The following is a 17,951-nucleotide window of genomic DNA, read 5'->3' as shown; positions in this document are numbered from 1 at the left end:
ACTCCTGACCTCAGACCTGAAAGGGGAGAGGTAAAGCTGAGCACCCCCACTCCTGGCCTGACTTCTCTCCTTCCTTCCCAGATTCCCTTTAACCCTAGGAAGAGGTCTAGTCTCCTCCGCCTGTGGAAGGAACAAGGATTGTTTCTTAACTCCTGCCTTGACCTCTGCCCTACCCCAGTCTTACTTGAGAGGTGGAGGCAGGGGGCAGCTGTCCTCTCTGAGCTGGTTGAAGGGGGCATTACCATGTGCAAATACAGGCCACTGCCCATCTGTGCCTCCCTGAGAAAGGCTCCTAATAAATTCAGAGCAGCCAAGTGACACACATCTCTATTTAGTCTAATCCACCACATTAATGCCACCTTGCACAGCTTGTGTTAAGTCCCTGTTAATGGGGAGGCAGATGGACCCCTCCCACCCAGCTCTCTGCACCCTTGTTCCTCTGTCCCTAGCCTCCTTTGGTTCTCCTCTGACTTAGAGGCATCCAGAGTCCTTGAGCCCCACTAGTGTCCCTTTCCTTCCTCCTACCAGAGGGGGCCTGGGAGAGCCAGCAGGAAGAGAAACCAGCAGGGGAGACTTGAAGAGGGACCCAGGCAGGCTCCTGGGCAATGACAGGCAAAGTTTGAGAGAGGGAGTAAGTGTGGCAAAGGGGTTTTCAGAAGCTCATAATCTACTGCCTGGGTGGGCCTGGTAGAGGCTGTGCATGAGAGTGGGACAATGACCGGTAGGATGCAAAGTGTGTCTGGGCAGGCACAGAAGCAGACAAAGCCAAATGCCTAGTGATTTTCAAACTGGCTTTTGATTCTGGGGCCCCTTTTTTCAAATGAAATCTTTCCAGAAAGCATAAACAAAACAGACGAAAGCAGGACTGCCCTAATTGAAGCAGATGAAATCAAGTCCAGGCTAGGGTTCTATCCTTGAGAGGAGCCCTGAGTTCCAGTCCCTGAGGGGGTAGGGCCCCAAAGAACACAATTGGAAAAAGGAAACAGGGAAAAAGCATTAGCGTAGGAGTCTCCCACACCTGGTAGACCTGGTTCAGATCCCAGTTCCACTACTTACAAGCTCTGTGGCCCTTAATCATTACTTCAAGTCTCAGTTTCCGCACCCAAAAAAGGTGATCATACTTAATATTGATGCATTCTTGTGAGGGAAGAAATTATGAGATAAAGGCACACAGTAAGTACTCATAATCGATAGCAGTGATCATCTTTATGGGAGAAATATCAGGCCTGGTTCAAAATCAAATCTGTCCCAATGGAGAGTAACAGGGGTTCCAGCTGTGTCTTATGTGTGATTGGCTGAGGGGCATGTGTAAGTTTATGGGGCTATTGGGCATTCGTGTGAGAGGGAACTGAAGTTTTTGAGGATGTGGTATATGGCATGTGGGGTGCAATCATTGTAGTTTTCATTAATTCAATAAATATCTATTGAACACCAGCTGTGCAACTGGCACAGTTTTAGGTCCCCCGCAGTGAACAAAACAAAGTCTAGTGTGTATATCTGTGCATACAATTTTTGAGTAGACACCTTTTGCCCCCTGCTGCTGTTTCCCCATTCTATCCTATGGCACCCCGCCCAGGGTGGCTAAGGAAGGGGACAGTGAACCTGTAGGGAAATACCCCTGGGAACCGGATAACCCCATTGACCTGCTCTGTGTTTTTTCTTCCCCCAGAGTCTTCTCTCCATGGAGTTCGGCCTGCTCAGCGAGGCGGAGGCCCGGAGCCCGGCTCTGTCGCTGTCCGACGCGGGCACTCCCCACCCCCCACTCCCAGAACACGGCTGCAAGGGCCAAGAACACAGCGGTGAGCGCGCCCCCTTCTGGGCGTAGGGGAGATAACAGCTCAATCCCTAGTGGGCTTGGGGCCCGGGGGGGAGTGAGGGGCCGGTGGAGGAGGTAACCCAGCCCAGGAATCCCCGTGACCTGACCCAATCCCGCCCCAGACTCGGAGAAGGCCTCGGCTTCGCTGCCCGGCGGCTCCCCCGAAGACGGCTCGCTGAAGAAGAAGCAGCGGCGACAGCGCACGCACTTCACCAGCCAGCAGCTGCAAGAGCTGGAGGCCACCTTCCAGAGGAACCGCTACCCCGACATGAGCACTCGCGAAGAGATCGCCGTGTGGACCAACCTCACTGAGGCCCGCGTGCGGGTATGGGGCTCCCCGATCTGTAACCCCACCCGGGTCTTCCTCGCGGGCCGCTTAGCGAGTAGCTTAGAAACCTGCCGCCTGTGGTTCTGCCCTGCTTGCCCCATCCTGGGGCCCGACACCCGACGTCCCAAGGCACCGATCCCCTTCGCCACACGGCCTTCTTTCCATTAACCTCCAATCTTCCTCCGCCCTGCCACTCCACACCGCGCGCTTCTTCTCCCCTGGGACTATTGCATGTTCTACTCGTCACCCCTCCTTGACCCCAAACTACTCCCCCCCCCCCCGCGTCCCCCTTGACGCAGTTCTGCGGCCCGTAGCTTCTGTTCTCAGCTCCCTCACTCCGCGTGCTCCTCCACGACCCCGATTGCGATCTCCAGCCATCTCGCCTCGTGTACCCTCCGAACGGCCCGCCCCCGGGTGGCCCACCCACCAGCCGCGCCCACCGGGTCCGGGACCCCCTGGGCTCCCAGCCCTGACGGCCTGTGCTCCCGCCCCGCCAGGTGTGGTTCAAGAACCGACGCGCCAAGTGGCGGAAGCGCGAGCGCAGCCAGCAGGCGGAGCTGTGCAAGGGCGGCTTCGCCGCGCCGCTCGGCGGGCTGGTGCCGCCCTACGAAGAGGTGTACCCCGGCTACTCCTACGGCAACTGGCCGCCCAAAGCGCTCGGCCCGCCGCTCGCCGCCAAGACCTTCCCGTTCGCCTTCAACTCGGTCAACGTGGGGCCCCTGGCTTCGCAGCCCGTCTTCTCGCCACCCAGCTCCATTGCCGCCTCCATGGTGCCCTCGGCCACCGCAGCCCCGGGCACCGTGCCAGGGCCGGGGGCCCTGCAAGGCCTGGGCGGGGGGCCCCCCGGGCTGGCTCCCGCCGCAGTGTCCTCCGGGGCAGTGTCCTGCCCTTACGCCTCTGCCGCCGCAGCTGCTGCTGCAGCCGCCTCCTCCCCCTACGTATACCGGGACCCGTGTAACTCGAGCCTGGCCAGCTTGAGGCTCAAGGCCAAACAGCACGCTTCTTTCAGCTATCCCACCGTACCCGGGCCGCCCCCGGCGGCCAACCTCAGTCCGTGTCAGTACGCCGTGGAGCGGCCCGTATGAGTGGCCCGGCCCGTCCACCATCCCCGAGGACGGGGTCGATCATTCACAGCCTCCCCGGACTGGGGCCGTCTTGACTGGCTCGATTTCGCCCCGGGGTCTGAGAGGGACGCTGGGGCAGCTGGGGGGAGGGAGGCGGCCGGCTCGGGACAGAGCCTTCCAACTTCTAACTCCCCACCTGAGGGGTGGACTGGGCCCTATGCACAGTCCGCGCCCCTGGGACTAAGGCCAGGAACAGGGACCAGTTCCCCGGGGCCAACTCGCCCTTGGCCCACCCCGCCTTCTCCAGACTCCTCCTCTCCCATTTATCATTTTCAAAGATAAATGAAATAAACGTGCGAGGACTGCCAAAGGCCTGATGATTCAGAGTTACGGTTGAGCCCTCTCCCCTCGTCCTCCTCCAGGTCTAAAGGAGAGCTGGATGTTCAGGAAAGAGGTGAGGGGTTCAAGCTTCGACGGCGTCAGGGTCCCTGAGCCGCTAGCACCAGGATGGGGGAAGCCGGGGGCTGCCTGGAGCGGAGCGGCGCGCGCCCGCCCGCCCGCGTGATTGCGCGGTTGGCTCGGGGCGGGCGTTGGCCAAAGCTGGTGCTGTGGCGCCATCTGGTGGCCGCATGGAGGATAACTGGAAGATCTGGTCTGTAACACCTGCAGGTGTCAATTCTGCAACTTAGGAAGCCTACAGCCTTAGATAAGTTACTCCGCCTTTCTGCACCCGTTTCTCACTGTTCCAATGACGGGCGTGGGCCTCTAACAGCAATAAAATTCTGGTCTGTAACAGACATTTATTAAGTGCCTACCAGACCTAGGCTTCTTATTGAGTGTCTGCGTGTGTGCCTCTCATCCTTCCACAGATCCTCTTAGATGTCTCACCTACAGATCATCCCACTGTCGGCAGCCATCTCCCATCCCAGCTGACCCCTTCTTCCCCAGAATTCCCAAAATCCAAAAGTCTTGTTGAAGTATTTAATTAAAAAATAGAGCATGAAGAGAAAGGTTTCTATATAGAAATGTAAATAACTTGGCTCTGGGGAATCCTCCTCAGTCCCAGCCCCATTCCAGAGCCTGCTTGCCTTCACATTAAAAACAGAAACATCAAAGTACCAGATCACATCCCCTTCCCAGGGTTGATGTTTCTTGTCTGTCATAACTTCCTGCCACCTTGGGGTACACATTCTGTGGGGAAACCATGCAGGGAAGGCATCCTAATCATTCTCCCAAACCTAAGCCAAGCCCCTCGGTGCCCTGGGGAGGAGAGAGCCTGGAGCTCCTTCTTTTTCTCCAACCCTTTACTCGCTCTTGGTCTTGGCTTTAACTTTGGGCATGATGTAGGCTTGGTAGAAGAAGTTGGCAAAGAGGATGAAATAGGTCATATACATCATGAGGGACCAGAAGAACTGTTCCACTGTGGTGTTGCATCCCTGTTCCTGTCTCCAGATGAAAGCCAGGGTGATGACAGTGGCTCCCATAAACATCTGCAGGATCTGCAGGCTGGTGATGAGCCTAGGGTACCACATGGGGGGCTTCACTTTGGCAGCCTTCAGAGTGTAGTAGGTGTACATGAGGGCATGCACTCCATAGTTCATGGTCATGAACCAGCCGCCTGCAGCTAACTTGTTCTTGTATCCAAAGCTTGTGAACACTAGCACTGTGCTGTGGTGGTACCAGTGCACAAAGATGAGTGGCTGCTTACGCAAGATGATGAAGACCGTGTCTCCTGGGAGATGGGAGTCATAGCTGGTATGCCACCCGGGGTTGGGACCACCCTCTGCACTGAATGTGGGGGCAGGGGGAGTTCTCAGGATAGGGAGGGGTCTTTGTGGCAGAGAATCTGGAGAGGGGCTTGGGTAAGAGGTGTTGTTAGGACCCAGGGGTGGGGAAGGGACTCTCCCTGTGATGGGTGAAGGGGTCCCTGAGGAAGGGTGCAATTGACTAGGTGCCAGAGGAACAAAACCTTGCCACTCACCAAGTTCAATGATCTTGCTGAGAAGAAAGAGGCAGGACCAGAATCTGACTACAGGGTTGCGGAAGAAGCTGGAGTAGCACACAGTGTGCTTTAGGCTATACCTTTGTATCAAGTTCCCCATAAGGCCCCATGTTCTCACTGCCCCCAGGATACTGAAATGAGACGGAGAAAAAGGGTATAAGATCATTCGCAGACACCAATCCACCCTTCCCCCTCAGCCTGGTCAGACCACAGTCCCAAGTTGTCACTTTCCCACCCTTCCAGGGGTCATGGCTTCTAAGATCCTGGAGTCAATCTGGTAAATCCAACCAGTAATCTAGAGGAGATGAGGGCTGGGAAAGGACCAGGGAATACTGAAGGATGGGACTGCAAGTTGAGTTAGGGAACAGAGTTCTTGGGATGGAGCCTATGAGGAGATGGGTGGCAGGTTGGGGGACATCGATGGAGGAGGGAGTATGGGAAGGAGGGGCTAGGGAAGTTATTTGAGAGTCTTTGGGAGAGGGCGTTAGAGTCTGGAGAAATTTGTTGGAAGTACACAGACTCCATGAGCATAAGAGGACTCTTGAGAGAGCAGAAACTGCCAGTCTGGAGCCTGGGGAAGGAGAGGGGAAGCTGGGGAGGGGAGCTAGAGCTGAGAGAACTGAATACGGAAAGCTAGGGGGCAACTTGGGGAATTGATGCAATTGAGGTTTCTAGAAAGCTTGTAGGGATAGAGTAAGGGTCTAGGGCATACAAGACAAGCGAGAAATATCTTACCTGAAGACTGCAAGGCAGAAGGACCAAAGGATGAGAGGCCTCTGCAGGTTGAAGGCCTTCCGTGCCTTCATGTACTTGTGCCCCGCAAAGATGAACAGCAGGTAGACCAGAGCTATGGGAAATGAGGCTGCCCTGGCAGGCAGAGGCAGAGGCAGAGGGGATGGGCTCGTGGGTGGGTGCTGGTTAGAGACATGCCCACTCATCTCTCCAAGTGCGTGCTCTGGGTTGGAGTTCCAGCTCTGCCACCTACTAGCTTTGTGACACTGGAAAAACTACTTCATTCTTGGAGCCTCAGTTTCCTTATTTATAAAAGGGGAATAATATTCCTCTCCTGACAGTGTTGATATATAAAGTGTCTAGATGGTGTGGCTCAGTTGGTTGGAGCTCTGTCCAGTACACCAGAAGGTGGCGAGTTCAAACCTGGTTAGGGCACATACCCAGGTTTTAGGTTCGATCCCCAGTCCAGGCACATACAGGAGACAACCAGTTTAATGTTTCTCTCTCACATGGATGTCTCCCTCTGTCTTTCTCTTTCTCAAATGAATAAAAACATATCCTCAGGTGAGGATTAAAAATATATAAAGTACATAGCACATTGCAAGGGCTGTCGAAGGTTTTTGTGATTGTTGCTTTCTCCATGGGGCTGGAAGTGGGTGACAGGTGCTGGTCCATGCCTAGAAGCAACACAGGGCTGTGTTGTAAGAAGAATGTGGCAATAGCTTCCACCTATTTGGGTCATGGCAAATTGGCTGGAGCACAAAATCAGCCCACCAGCACCTGGGAGGAGCCTTAGGGCAAGGCCAGAGAGCCTGGGGAAATCTTGAAGAGCTCCCTGACTTCACCTCTTCCACAGCGGGGACGATGGGACGCTTGGACAACAACGCGAAAATGAAGGGAGGCTGCACCTAGGCACCAGCCCCGTGTGCGGGCGCACATGGCTGCACACGCCACACAGGACAGGCTGTCTATCGGCTGGGACTAGGAGTCCAAATCAGCCCCACTCCTCAGAGGCCGGTTCTCACTACACCCTTTCCCCTTGGTTTCTGTCTCCTCTCAGATTCTTCACCCCATCCTCTTATTTCTGCCTCTGTTCCCCCCCCCGCCCCGCCCCCCACGTCTTTCTCTCTTCCAGCTCTAATCCCTTTGCGGTCCCACACCACCTGTACCTTCGACAACGGGAATGTGGAGCCAGGACAGGAGAGCCGGATACCTTTGCTCTTTAAGAAAATCATTGCGGGCAGTGTGTCCCCCATCCTCCTAATTGCAGTCATCAGGATCTGCCCCTGGCATGGCCCTTCCCCTTCCCCTTCCCCTTCCCCAGGTCTCACCAGTACTCCTCCAAAAAGGGCCTTATGTCCTGTAACAGCTCGAATCTGTAGGGCGGGAGCAGATTCTCTGTTTCTGAGACATTCGTGACTGTGCCCATGTCGTCCTGCAGACGCCAAGGTCGGGAGCTTGGGGAGCTGGGCGAGAGGTTGGGGGACCGAGGATGGAGTGAACCGTGGAGCGGGACGGAAAGGACCCAGGACCCAAGGAGCTCCGCTGCAGGCCGAAGAGCGTCGGATTCAGGCACGTGCGGCGCGGCGCGGTGCGGCTCGGCCCCATTCCAAGGCGGCCGCCGCTGCGTATATAACGCGGGTTGTCCCCGGCGGGCCGGGCGCGGAGCCACCGCCTCCCCGCTGCCCCGTTACCCAATCTCCACCAAGACAGGCCCCTGTCCCGCCCCTGGGCGGGAGCACGCTCTCTGATTGGCCATCCCCCCCCACCCACACACCCAAAGGCGGGTCCCACACCCGCCGCCACGCCTTTCCCATCTTTTTCTCCCCCAGCATCTCCGCTCTCACTCTCTCTTGGCTGAGCCCCTGTGTCCTTCCCAGGTGCCCGGGCGCACCAGTCTTTCCCCGGAACGCCAGCCTCAGCTTTTGCCTCAGTTTGTTTTAGTCCTGACCTACTTGACAGTGAGGGGAGAAGGGAGGCGTCCTCAGACAATGGTGCCCTGACCCAGAAATAAGGATGTCAGTGTCCCCACTTCCCTGGGACCCTGGAAAACCTAGGCCGGGGGTGAGGATACATCAGCAGCAAGGAGCCTCTCCCATAGTCCCATCTGCCTCCTTCAGGTCTGTGGTTGTGGGTGGGAGGGAGGTGAATCTTAATAAATTTTATTGTAGAGGTTGTTGATGTTGATGTTTGGGAAGATGGTTGTTGAGGCTGTTGTGGTTTCGTTACAATTTCCTGAAGTCCTGAACTGCTCCTGCCTGACACCCAGTAATAACCCTGGAGAGGAAATGGGGTCACCCTCTGGGCTTCTGGGATTATTTTTTTAAGGTTTCCTGGAAGCCTCCCGGGGTTTATAGAAGGAGATGCACTGCATCTTCCCAGTGTCCTGTTCTCTCCCCAGCCTGTGCTTGTCTAATCAAATCTACTTTTATCTTGTCTGTGTACTCAGCCCCAAAGAAATAAATATTTAAAAAATTTTAAGGCCTTACTTGTCTGTCCCTTATTTCTCTCTAGATTTTATGAAAGTGAGGAAAAAATACAAAGCTGAATGGCAGTTTTCTACAAGATAGAGATTTGCAAAGCAAGTGCAAAGGTAACTAAATTTTTAATACTTATAATCAAGATGTGGCTATAAACAGCTATATACAGTAAAGCCCACAGACTCTGGAGCCAGAGGACCCAGGTAGGAAACCCAGCTCCACTCCCTTGACCTAAGCCATTGTCCAGGGAAGGGTCACGTGGGAAGCCCTGTCCGTGCTATCTGAAAGACTCTCAAGTGCATTCCTTTGACTCTGGACCTCATCACTTATCACCTGGTTACTTCAGCCACTTAGTCATGTTCACTGGTTGTACCACCTCCTCTAATACAGTGCTTCTCTCTCTTTATTGCATTAGAACCAGAAAAGAATCCCCAAATCTGGCCGATCGTGATTCCTGAGTCCCAACGCCAGAGATTCTGACCCAGTAGGTGGTCCCAGACCATACTTTAAAAACCACCATATTCTGTCCTCTCATCTAGAAGGGAGTTCTAAAACCTAAATTGGATTGTGCCACTTTCCTGCTTAAAACCCTTCGGTAGCTCTTGATTGCTCCATACATAACTTGAAACTCAGAAGGTGATCACACATGTTTGATGGATGAATGAATAAATTAAAGAATGAATATTATAAGAATAATACTATCTAGGTACTACAGGACCTGGATTGAAACCCCAGCTCCACCATTAATGAGTCAAGTGATTTTAGGCCAGTTCCCTAACCCCTGACACTCTCATTCTCTATCAGTGAAATGTAGACAGTCATACTTGCCTGCCTACCTCACAAGGTTGGGGTCAATATACAAGCCAGATAATGTCGATGAAAAGATATTGTGGACTGGACACACAGAAATGTCAGGGTGAATCATTTTGAAAGGTTTACAAATGCATATAAAACATGTATGTTCAGTCTTCGGTTGCTCTCAAATGAAGACATTTTACATTGTCATTCCTTGTGAACCTTAATAGTTAGGCTTGGGAGCAGACTGTGTGGAAGAGAAGAAAAAGAAAAATATCCAGAAATTATTCCCTAGAGGAAACCTTCCCTGACCCTTGGACTTGGTCTGGTATCTCTATTCTATAGAAAGTGTTCTCATAGATCCAGAGACATAGAAGCGTGGAACAGACTGACAAATCTCAGAGGGAAGGCGGGGGTGGGGGAGTGGGTGGGGAGGGATTAATCAAAGAATCTATATGCATATATGCATAACCTATGGACACAGACAATAGTGTGGGGAAGGCCTGGGGGTGGATTCGGGGTGAAGGGGATCAGTGAGGGGTAGGAGGACATCTGTAACACTTTCAACAATAAAGATAAAATAAAATAAAATATAAAATAAAATAATAAAATTACTAATATTATATTTTAAAAATTGTTCTCATAACATGGTATTTCTTTTCTTCAATGAGAGTTTATAATTACTTCATTATTTTTATGATTTCTTGATTAATGCCTGTTTCCTCCACTAGTCCTTAAGCTCCATAAATGCAGGCAATGTGTCTATTTTGTTCAACATCATTCTCCTAACAGTGGCATATAGTAGGTACTCAGGTAATACCTGTTGCATAAATGACTGAATGGATGAAATTCTCAGCCTATAAATCTGGGTGATGCTCTTTGTTTTTCAAAGATAAACAAGCCAAGCTTGTTAGATCTTTTTAATCTCTTGGCCTCAGCTTTCTCATCTCTAAAATGGGGATAATATCTCTCAGAAGCATGTTTATGAGGATCAAAGGAGATCCTAAATGTTAAAAAACATTATCAACATAAAATGTTAAGCAAAGAATAGTAATTATTACCAAAAAAAGTGAATTGGTACAAATTTCAACTTCTTTTTAATAAAACTCAACTAATTAACTAAAAAGGAAAACTATGATCTGGTGATTGGTTGCACAACAATGTGAATTTACTTAACACTAATGAATTATACACTTAAAAATGGTTAAGACAGTAGGTTTGGCCGGGTAGCTCAGCTGGTTGAAGCGTCTCCCGGTGCACCAGGGTTGCAGTAGGGTCCCGGTGCATTCGAGGGTTAACCAGTGAGAGCATGGATGAGTGGAACAGCACGTAGACATTTCCCTCTCTCTCTCTTTCCTCTCTCTCTCAAATCAATAACCTTTTAAAAAATGGTTAAGATAGTAAATGTTATGTTACGTAATGCATATTTTACCACAATTTAAACATTTAAAAAGATGAAAGCAGCCTGGCCGGCGTGGTTCAGTGGTTGAGCATCTTCACCCATGAACCAGGAGGTCATGGTTTGATTCCTGGTCAGGGCACATGCCCAAGTTGTGGGCTCGACCCTCAGTAGGGGGTGTGCAGGAGGCAGCCAATCAATGACTCTCATCATTGATGTTTCTCTCTCTCTTTCCCTTCCTCTCTCTGAAATCAATGAAAATATATTTAAAATAATAATAAAATAAACAAATGAAAACCATGAAATGGGAATATAGTTTTAAGTAGTACATATAAAGAGTTAATGTGCTTATCCTTAGTCCTATCTCTCTGACCCTTGTTAAGTGGCTAAGGACACAGATAGGCTCATCTTATAACTCGTGTCCCCAAATCTACCTCTCATTATCTGCCAAAAAGGTCTTTCTAAAACACAGATTAGCTCATGTCATTCCTCTTTAAAAACAAAAACAGCCTTCAGGACAAAGGTCAGGATCCTGAAGTTAACCCTGACCCACTATCCATCATCCCTCAGCCCCAGCATTCCACATTTTAGCTATAATGAAACGTTCACAACTCCATAACACAAGTACTATATTTTTAGGTTTTTCAACCTCCCTTAACTCTCTCCAAATTATTCCCTCTCCCCCGACACATTTTTTCCCACCTGGACAAATCTCACCCATTGTTTGGCCCCAGTTCTAAAGTCACTTGCCCTGCAAAAGCCTAATCTGTTTTGAAGAGAATCAACCCCTTCCTACTTTGTCTTCTACCCACAAGACTTAGCCCAAACGGCCTGCCAATAATGTGCTTCTGCTAACTGAGTACACTTAGTCATTTATTCTATACTATCCTGGCTCCCCACCCTATCCCAAATGGTCATTTTTGTTAGGTCACTCTTCTTTGAGGGAAGCACATAGTGGGCACTCAAACTATGTCTGTTGCTGAAGTGAACAGGGCACCTAAGAGGAAATACAAACAATAAACATATATATTTTTAAAAGACTCAACTTCCTTAGTAATTAGGAAAATACAAATTAAAGACTGTACATATAGTATGCTCCCAATTAACAGTCATTAAACCATGTAAAAATTAAATACCCAACGCTGGTCAAAGCTTTGGGAAACATACATTCACACCTGGCTAGTGGCCAGATAAACTGACACAATCCTTCAAGAAGCACACTTAAGTAACACTTAGCAAGAATCAACTGATACCCTTTGACCCAGTTCCTCACCTAGGAATTTAAAACCCAGTGAAATAGGCCAAAAGAAAATCTGTATGTACTAAAATACTTAAGTCAGTGTGACTTAAAATAATAGAAACTCACCAATAAATCATTAAATTATTAAATGCTAATATTACAAAACAGTTTGCAGATACCATAACATGAAGAAACATGAAACCATGTGTGTAAAATAATACAAAAGAAAAACAATATTGAAAACCATATCTATCCCATTACCTCAGTTATCTAAAAGTGATGATGCCCTGTCCAGTCGGCGGGGCTCAGCGGTTGAGCATCAACCTAGGATCCAGGAGATCTCGGTTTGATTCCTGGTCAGGGCACATTCCTGGCGTTGCGGGCTCGATCCCCAGTAGGGGGCGTGCAGAAGGCAGCCGATCAATGACTCTCATCATTGATGTTTCTCTCTCTTCCTTTCCCTTCCTCTCTCTGAAATCAATATATATTTAAAAATGAATTAATTAAATAATAAATAAATAAATAAATAAATAAATAAATAAATAAATAAATAAATAAAAAATAAATAAATAAAAAAGAATTAGGCAACTCAGTAAGAACGGATTTGAAAAGCTCTCCAAAATGTATTGTTAGGGCTATTATTTGTACAGGGAAAAAAACATCTGAGTCTGTGTCTATAATTGCATAGAATATCTCTTGAAGTCTAAGAAAGGAGTTGGTAAGAGGGCTGTCTGTGGGGAGTTGGACTGGGTGGTTGGAAGAAGTGGTGGGCCTTTTTACTTTTTTGGAAATTTTTCTGGGTGCATAGAATACCCAGTTAAAAATAAGTAACTAAAATAAAATAAAACAGGTATAGAAATAAACTGAATTTAGACTCAAGTTTTAAAAAGAGAGAAATATGACCACTGTTTAGACCCAATTTTAATGAAGTGGGTCGTACCAGTTACATGAACATATTGCTATTTTTAAAATATAACAACAACAACTAACATTTACTGAGTTTGCTATGTGCTTGGCACTGGCTAAGAGCTTAATAACAACAACTTGAGGCATATGGAAGTTAAGCAATGGGTCTGAGGTCATACACTGACCAGAAGCTGTGAACGTCTAAAGGCTGCCCGGATCCTTGCAGCACGGAAGAGGGTGAGATGAAGGGGATGAGTGCTTCTTGCGGGAGTAAGAGTGACAAGAAAGAAAGAGCGTTTACGGTACTGGCATACCCACTCAAGGGGCCTCAGTCTGAAAGGCTCGGCTGGAACAAGTAGCAGCCCCAGGGAGCTGATCCGGGGGCCCAAGACCTAAGGATTATGTTGTGGGAGTTACACGCCATCAGAGTTCTCCATATTGAATTAAAGGGCACCGAGCCAGGCAGGGCATTAAGGATTTCCTATCTGACCCAGGACAACCTGCAGTGTGTGGGTAACACCTCAACCTCAGACACTCTGTCCTCTAGCAGGGATATAGGTTTTATGTGTGCCTTTCCGTGGCTGGAAGAGCCAGGGTGGGAGAAAGGTATTCAGGGCAAAGACGGAAAGTGGGGAGATAGTTAGCGGGTATAAATAGCGTAGGGTCTGTGATAGAGAACTCCCCCCATTTTGTCCTGTGTATGGTTTCAGGGATGGAACAAGCACAGGAAGACAGCTGCTGTATGTAACAGGGTGTTGCTCCATTAACTCTGAGGCCTGAATATCTCCACAAACTGCTGTTGCCATTTATCTCCAGATCACCTGGTTGGGAGACAGTCATTGCAAGCCAGTGTCTGAATCTTGTCATTTCAGCCAACTTATTACACACTTTTTTCCTAGTATCATTCCCAAGAACTCTATTTTCGTTGCTTCCTTTGGACACCCCACTTTTCTGATCCCTCTGTGGAAACCATCGACCTCCTCCAGTTTCTCTCCTGCATATCTGAGAGCTTGCAGAAGAGTAAATTCTGTCCCCAAGGCAAGGCAATAGATGGATTAGTACAGTGAGTAGCTTGTTTCAGTCACTTTGGAACTTGATACCACAGCCAGAATATAATATGTTGGTATGAGTCTGAATCTTGTGTTCTCGTGCTTTTTTTCTAGACTGTGCGTCCTGTCTTACCCAATTTATGAGAACTTTTCTTATAGCCAGGGGCCACATCTGTCACACCATCCAATTTATCAAAACATCAAGGCTCTACCTCCAAATAGATCTATTGCTCTCTCTACTACACCCACCCCCATCTAAGGCAGGAAACTGATAGTGCACTCAAACTGGGTCATTCTAGGAAAGTCTAATAAAGGAAGCATTAAACTAATAAACTAGTGTAGGGAAATACAAGTGCACTAGTGGCCCACTAAGGCCCTAGAAGGAATAGGGGGAGGGAATCATGATTAGACTACAGAGACGAGAGTTTTGTGGAGAGAGCTGTCTTTCATTGAGACAGGAGCCTTTCATTGAGAGGTACAGGTGTCACAGCAGCCCTGCCGATTGGAAGCCAGGGGAAATACCCTGATCTTGGTCACATCCTCTGATCTCTTGCCAGCGCTCTCCACTGGCCAAATTCAACCAGAAGAAGCCAGAGGGTTCAGTCACCACAGGTCAGCTTCCTGGAAAACAGAGCAGGACAGAGCAGACCTGGAAGGGTTACAGAACATCACCTTTAACCTGGATTCCATCAGTCACCCTAACCCACTGACTGATTTCTTCACAGCTGCCAAGCAGTCGTTTTTGAACTTGTGATGAAATATATATAACATATGATTTGCTATTTTCACCATTTTAAGTATACAATTGAGTGGCATTAATTACATTTACAATGTTCTGCAACCATCACCACTACCTCCAAAACTTTTTTCATAACCCCAGAAAGAAATTCTGTACCCGTAAAGCAATAATTTTTTATTCCTCCCACCCCCAATCCCTGATAATTTCTAATCTACTTTACATCCCTGAGAGTTTGCCTCTCCTAGATATTGCATATACGTGAAATCATGCAGTATGTATCTGTTTGTATCTGGCTTCTTCCACATAGCATAATGTTTTACAAGATTCATCCATGTTGGAGTATATATCAAAACTTCATTTCTTTGTATGGTTGACTAGTATTCCACTGTATTCAAATGATGGACACTTGGGTTGTTTCTACCTTTTGGCTAGAATAATGCTGCAATGAACAGTAACATACAGGTACTTGAGTTCCTATTTTCAATTCTTTGGGGTATATACATAAGAGTAAAATTTCTGGGTTACATAGTAATTCTATGTTTAACTTTTTGAGGAGCCCCAATGTAACCTTTTAAAAATATAAATTGATGTTCTTTTCCTCTTTAAACCTACTTAATGTTTCTCAATTTTAAAACTTATTGTAAGTTTTATATTATAAAGTTACAGTAATCAAGACAGTGTGGTACTGGCAGAAGGATAGATATAGATCAATGAAATAGAATTGAGAACCAGACATAAACCCATACATTTATGGGCAGTTGATTTCAGACAAGAGTCCAAAGATAATTCAATGGGAAAAGAGTAGTCTTTTCAACAAATAGTGCTGGACAAAAGAATGAAATCAGACCACTTACTTACACTTACACAAACAAAAAGTTAACTCAAAATGGACCAGAGGCCTAAATGCATAAAGAGCTAAAAACATAAAGCTCTTAGAAGAAAACATAGGAGTAAATCTTTGTGATGGTGGGTTAGGTAAAGTTTCTTAGATATGACACCAAAAGCATAAGCAAGCAACAAAAAAGTAGATAAATTAGACATCATCAAGTTAAAAACTTTTGTGCTTTGAAGGACACCATCAAGAAAGTAAAAAGGCCCTAGCTGGGTTATCCCAGTGGTTAGCACATAGGCCACAGACTGAAGGGTCCCAGGTTCGATTCCAGCCAAGGGCACGTACCTCACTTGCAGACCCAATCCCCTGCCCTGGTCAGGGCTCATGCGGGAGGCAACCAATTGATGTGTCTCTCTCACATTGATTTTTTTTTTCTCTCTCTCTCCCTTCCACTCTCTGAAAAGTAGTGGAAAAAATATCCTCAGGTCAGGATTAAAACAAAACAGAACAAAACAAAAGTGGGTCTTCGACAGGTTACAGGGGTTACTAGGGTCACTATCCAGAAATCTAATATCCTCTTTGTCATCATAAAACCAGATGTCTACAAAATCCCAGCTTCAGACACCTACATAGTTTTGGGGGAAGCCAAGATTGAGGGTTTATCTCAGCAAGTACAGCTAGCAGCTGCCAAGAAATTCAAAGTTCAAGGTGAAGCTGTCTCAGACACTCAAGAAAACACACAGACTCCAACTGTGCAAGAGGAGTGTGAAGAGGAAGAGGTGGATGAAACAGGTGCAGAAGTTGAGGACATAGAGTTGGTCATGTCACAAGCAAATGTGTCCAGAGCAAAGGCAGTCCAAGCCCTGAAGAACAACAGTATGATACTGTAAATGCTATTATGGAATTAAAAATGAAACCCTCTAAAAAGGAGGATCTTTTGTGTGTGTGTTTCAAAATAGTTACTGCAGCTTGGTTTGAAATTTGTACTGTTTCTGTTACTAATAAAATTATGGCTTCTTGTGGGATGAAAAGGAAAGGATAACAAGAAATGTTGAGAATGCACAGAAATCGGACCCATTTGTTTTTCTTTTGACTTAACTAATAAAAATCATATAAATACTTTGTTTTTCTCCTTCTATTAAATTATAAGTTCCTTGAGTACTGGGAATGGATCGTATATAAGATTTATCAATCACAAACTTTTAACAGATTTATTTTATTATTATTTTTTAAAAATATATCTCTATTGATTTCAGAGAGAGGAAGTGAGAGGGAGAGAGAGAGATAGAAACATGGATGAGGAGAGTGTCATTGATTGGCTGCCTCCTGCACACCCCCTGCTGGGGATCGAGCCTGCAACTCGGGCATGTGCCCCGACTGGAAATCAAACCCTGATCTCCTGGATCCTAGGTCGACGCTCAACCACTGAGCCACACCCGGCTGGGCAACTTTTAACAGATTTAAAACTAACATTCCCATATGACAATTTATTGCACCTAGTCACACACATGTACATTTTGCAAGTAATTTGTCTTGGCAGAACCACCACAAACCTATACAGTATTACTCAAGCTAGGTGTATGTAAGTCTTTTCATTCCCTGGTAGTGGGAGTAGAAATGTGAACAATATTCTTAAGGACATTGCAGCAATACAGTGAGCAACTGCTTTCTCACCACTGTAGAGCCTAGAGCTCCAGGACAACTGTGGCTGTCATATCCCTATCTCCAGGCAGCCTGTCACAGCACTTAAATCACCAGTGTGAGCTGCATCATCTGTAGACTCACTCAGATCCCAAGATAAGGTTTTACCCTCCAGATTAAATGTCTGAAATACAGTTCCCCAGTGAAGAACCTAGAGGAAGCTTACTGCAGCAGGGAGCTCAGAGCTATGATGAGAAAAGGGCAGCTGGAACTTCTACTTCTGGCCAACATAGAGTGACAGGGATTGGATTTACCCTCTGCCTTAAACGACTAGAAAACAAACAACAAAATATTTAAAACAGTGGTTTTCAGACACTGGATGATAGGCAGCACAGGACTGTGATCCCCAAGAAGAGAGAAGCAAACGACGTGAGCCCCATGATTGTGCTATGTTACTGCGTGGCGGCAGCTTCCAGGCTGCAGTGTAACAAAGGGGAAGCCAAATGCAGCCCAGGAGTCCCTCTGCAATGAGGAAACATACAGGAGTTCAGGAGCCACGGCGGGTAGGCTGCAGGGCAGTGCGTCGGAGAGGAGGAAGATGCACCGAGAAAGAATTTTGGAAATACGAATAAAAAGCCACAATGAGATACCACTTCACTTGCTCTAGATGGCTATAATTAAAAAGGTAATAGCACATAAAGTGATACATTATTTGAAGGTAGACTAATATTTAAAGATGTATTTTATAAACTCTGGAACAACAACTAAAGAAATAAAGGTATAACTAATATGCCAATAGTGGAGACAAAAATGAAATCATGAAAAACATTCAGTCCAAAGGAAAGCAGGAAAACAAGAAAAGAGGAACGAACTATGTAAGCTGTCAGATGGGTACTAGACTTATCAAGGTGATCGCTTCATAAGGCAT

General features: G+C 47.5%; 2 protein-coding genes across 2 annotated transcripts; one reads left to right on the top strand and one right to left on the bottom strand.

Moving 5' to 3' along the window:
• The first annotated feature begins 1,681 nt into the window (after positions 1 to 1,681).
• PITX3 (paired like homeodomain 3) lies at positions 1,682 to 3,547 on the top strand. Its single transcript, XM_016219874.2, has 3 exons — positions 1,682 to 1,799; positions 1,939 to 2,141; positions 2,642 to 3,547. Exons 1-3 carry the CDS (start codon positions 1,682 to 1,684, stop codon positions 3,227 to 3,229), a joined length of 909 nt encoding a protein of 302 aa, XP_016075360.2. The 3' UTR covers positions 3,230 to 3,547.
• Positions 3,548 to 4,512: 965 nt separating this feature from the next.
• ELOVL3 (ELOVL fatty acid elongase 3) lies at positions 4,513 to 7,371 on the bottom strand. Its single transcript, XM_016219879.2, has 4 exons — positions 7,274 to 7,371; positions 5,946 to 6,077; positions 5,190 to 5,341; positions 4,513 to 4,940 (listed from the first exon to the last, which is right to left on the bottom strand). Exons 1-4 carry the CDS (start codon positions 7,369 to 7,371, stop codon positions 4,513 to 4,515), a joined length of 810 nt encoding a protein of 269 aa, XP_016075365.2.
• Positions 7,372 to 17,951: the final 10,580 nt, after the last annotated feature.

The sequence above is a fragment of the Miniopterus natalensis genome, chromosome 14 (genome assembly GCF_054644295.1).
Source record: "Miniopterus natalensis isolate mMinNat1 chromosome 14, mMinNat1.hap1, whole genome shotgun sequence".
Classification (NCBI taxonomy): Eukaryota; Metazoa; Chordata; class Mammalia; order Chiroptera; family Miniopteridae; genus Miniopterus; species Miniopterus natalensis.
Note: the sequence above shows the minus strand (reverse complement) of the source record. Positions and strands in the feature narration are given on the sequence as shown.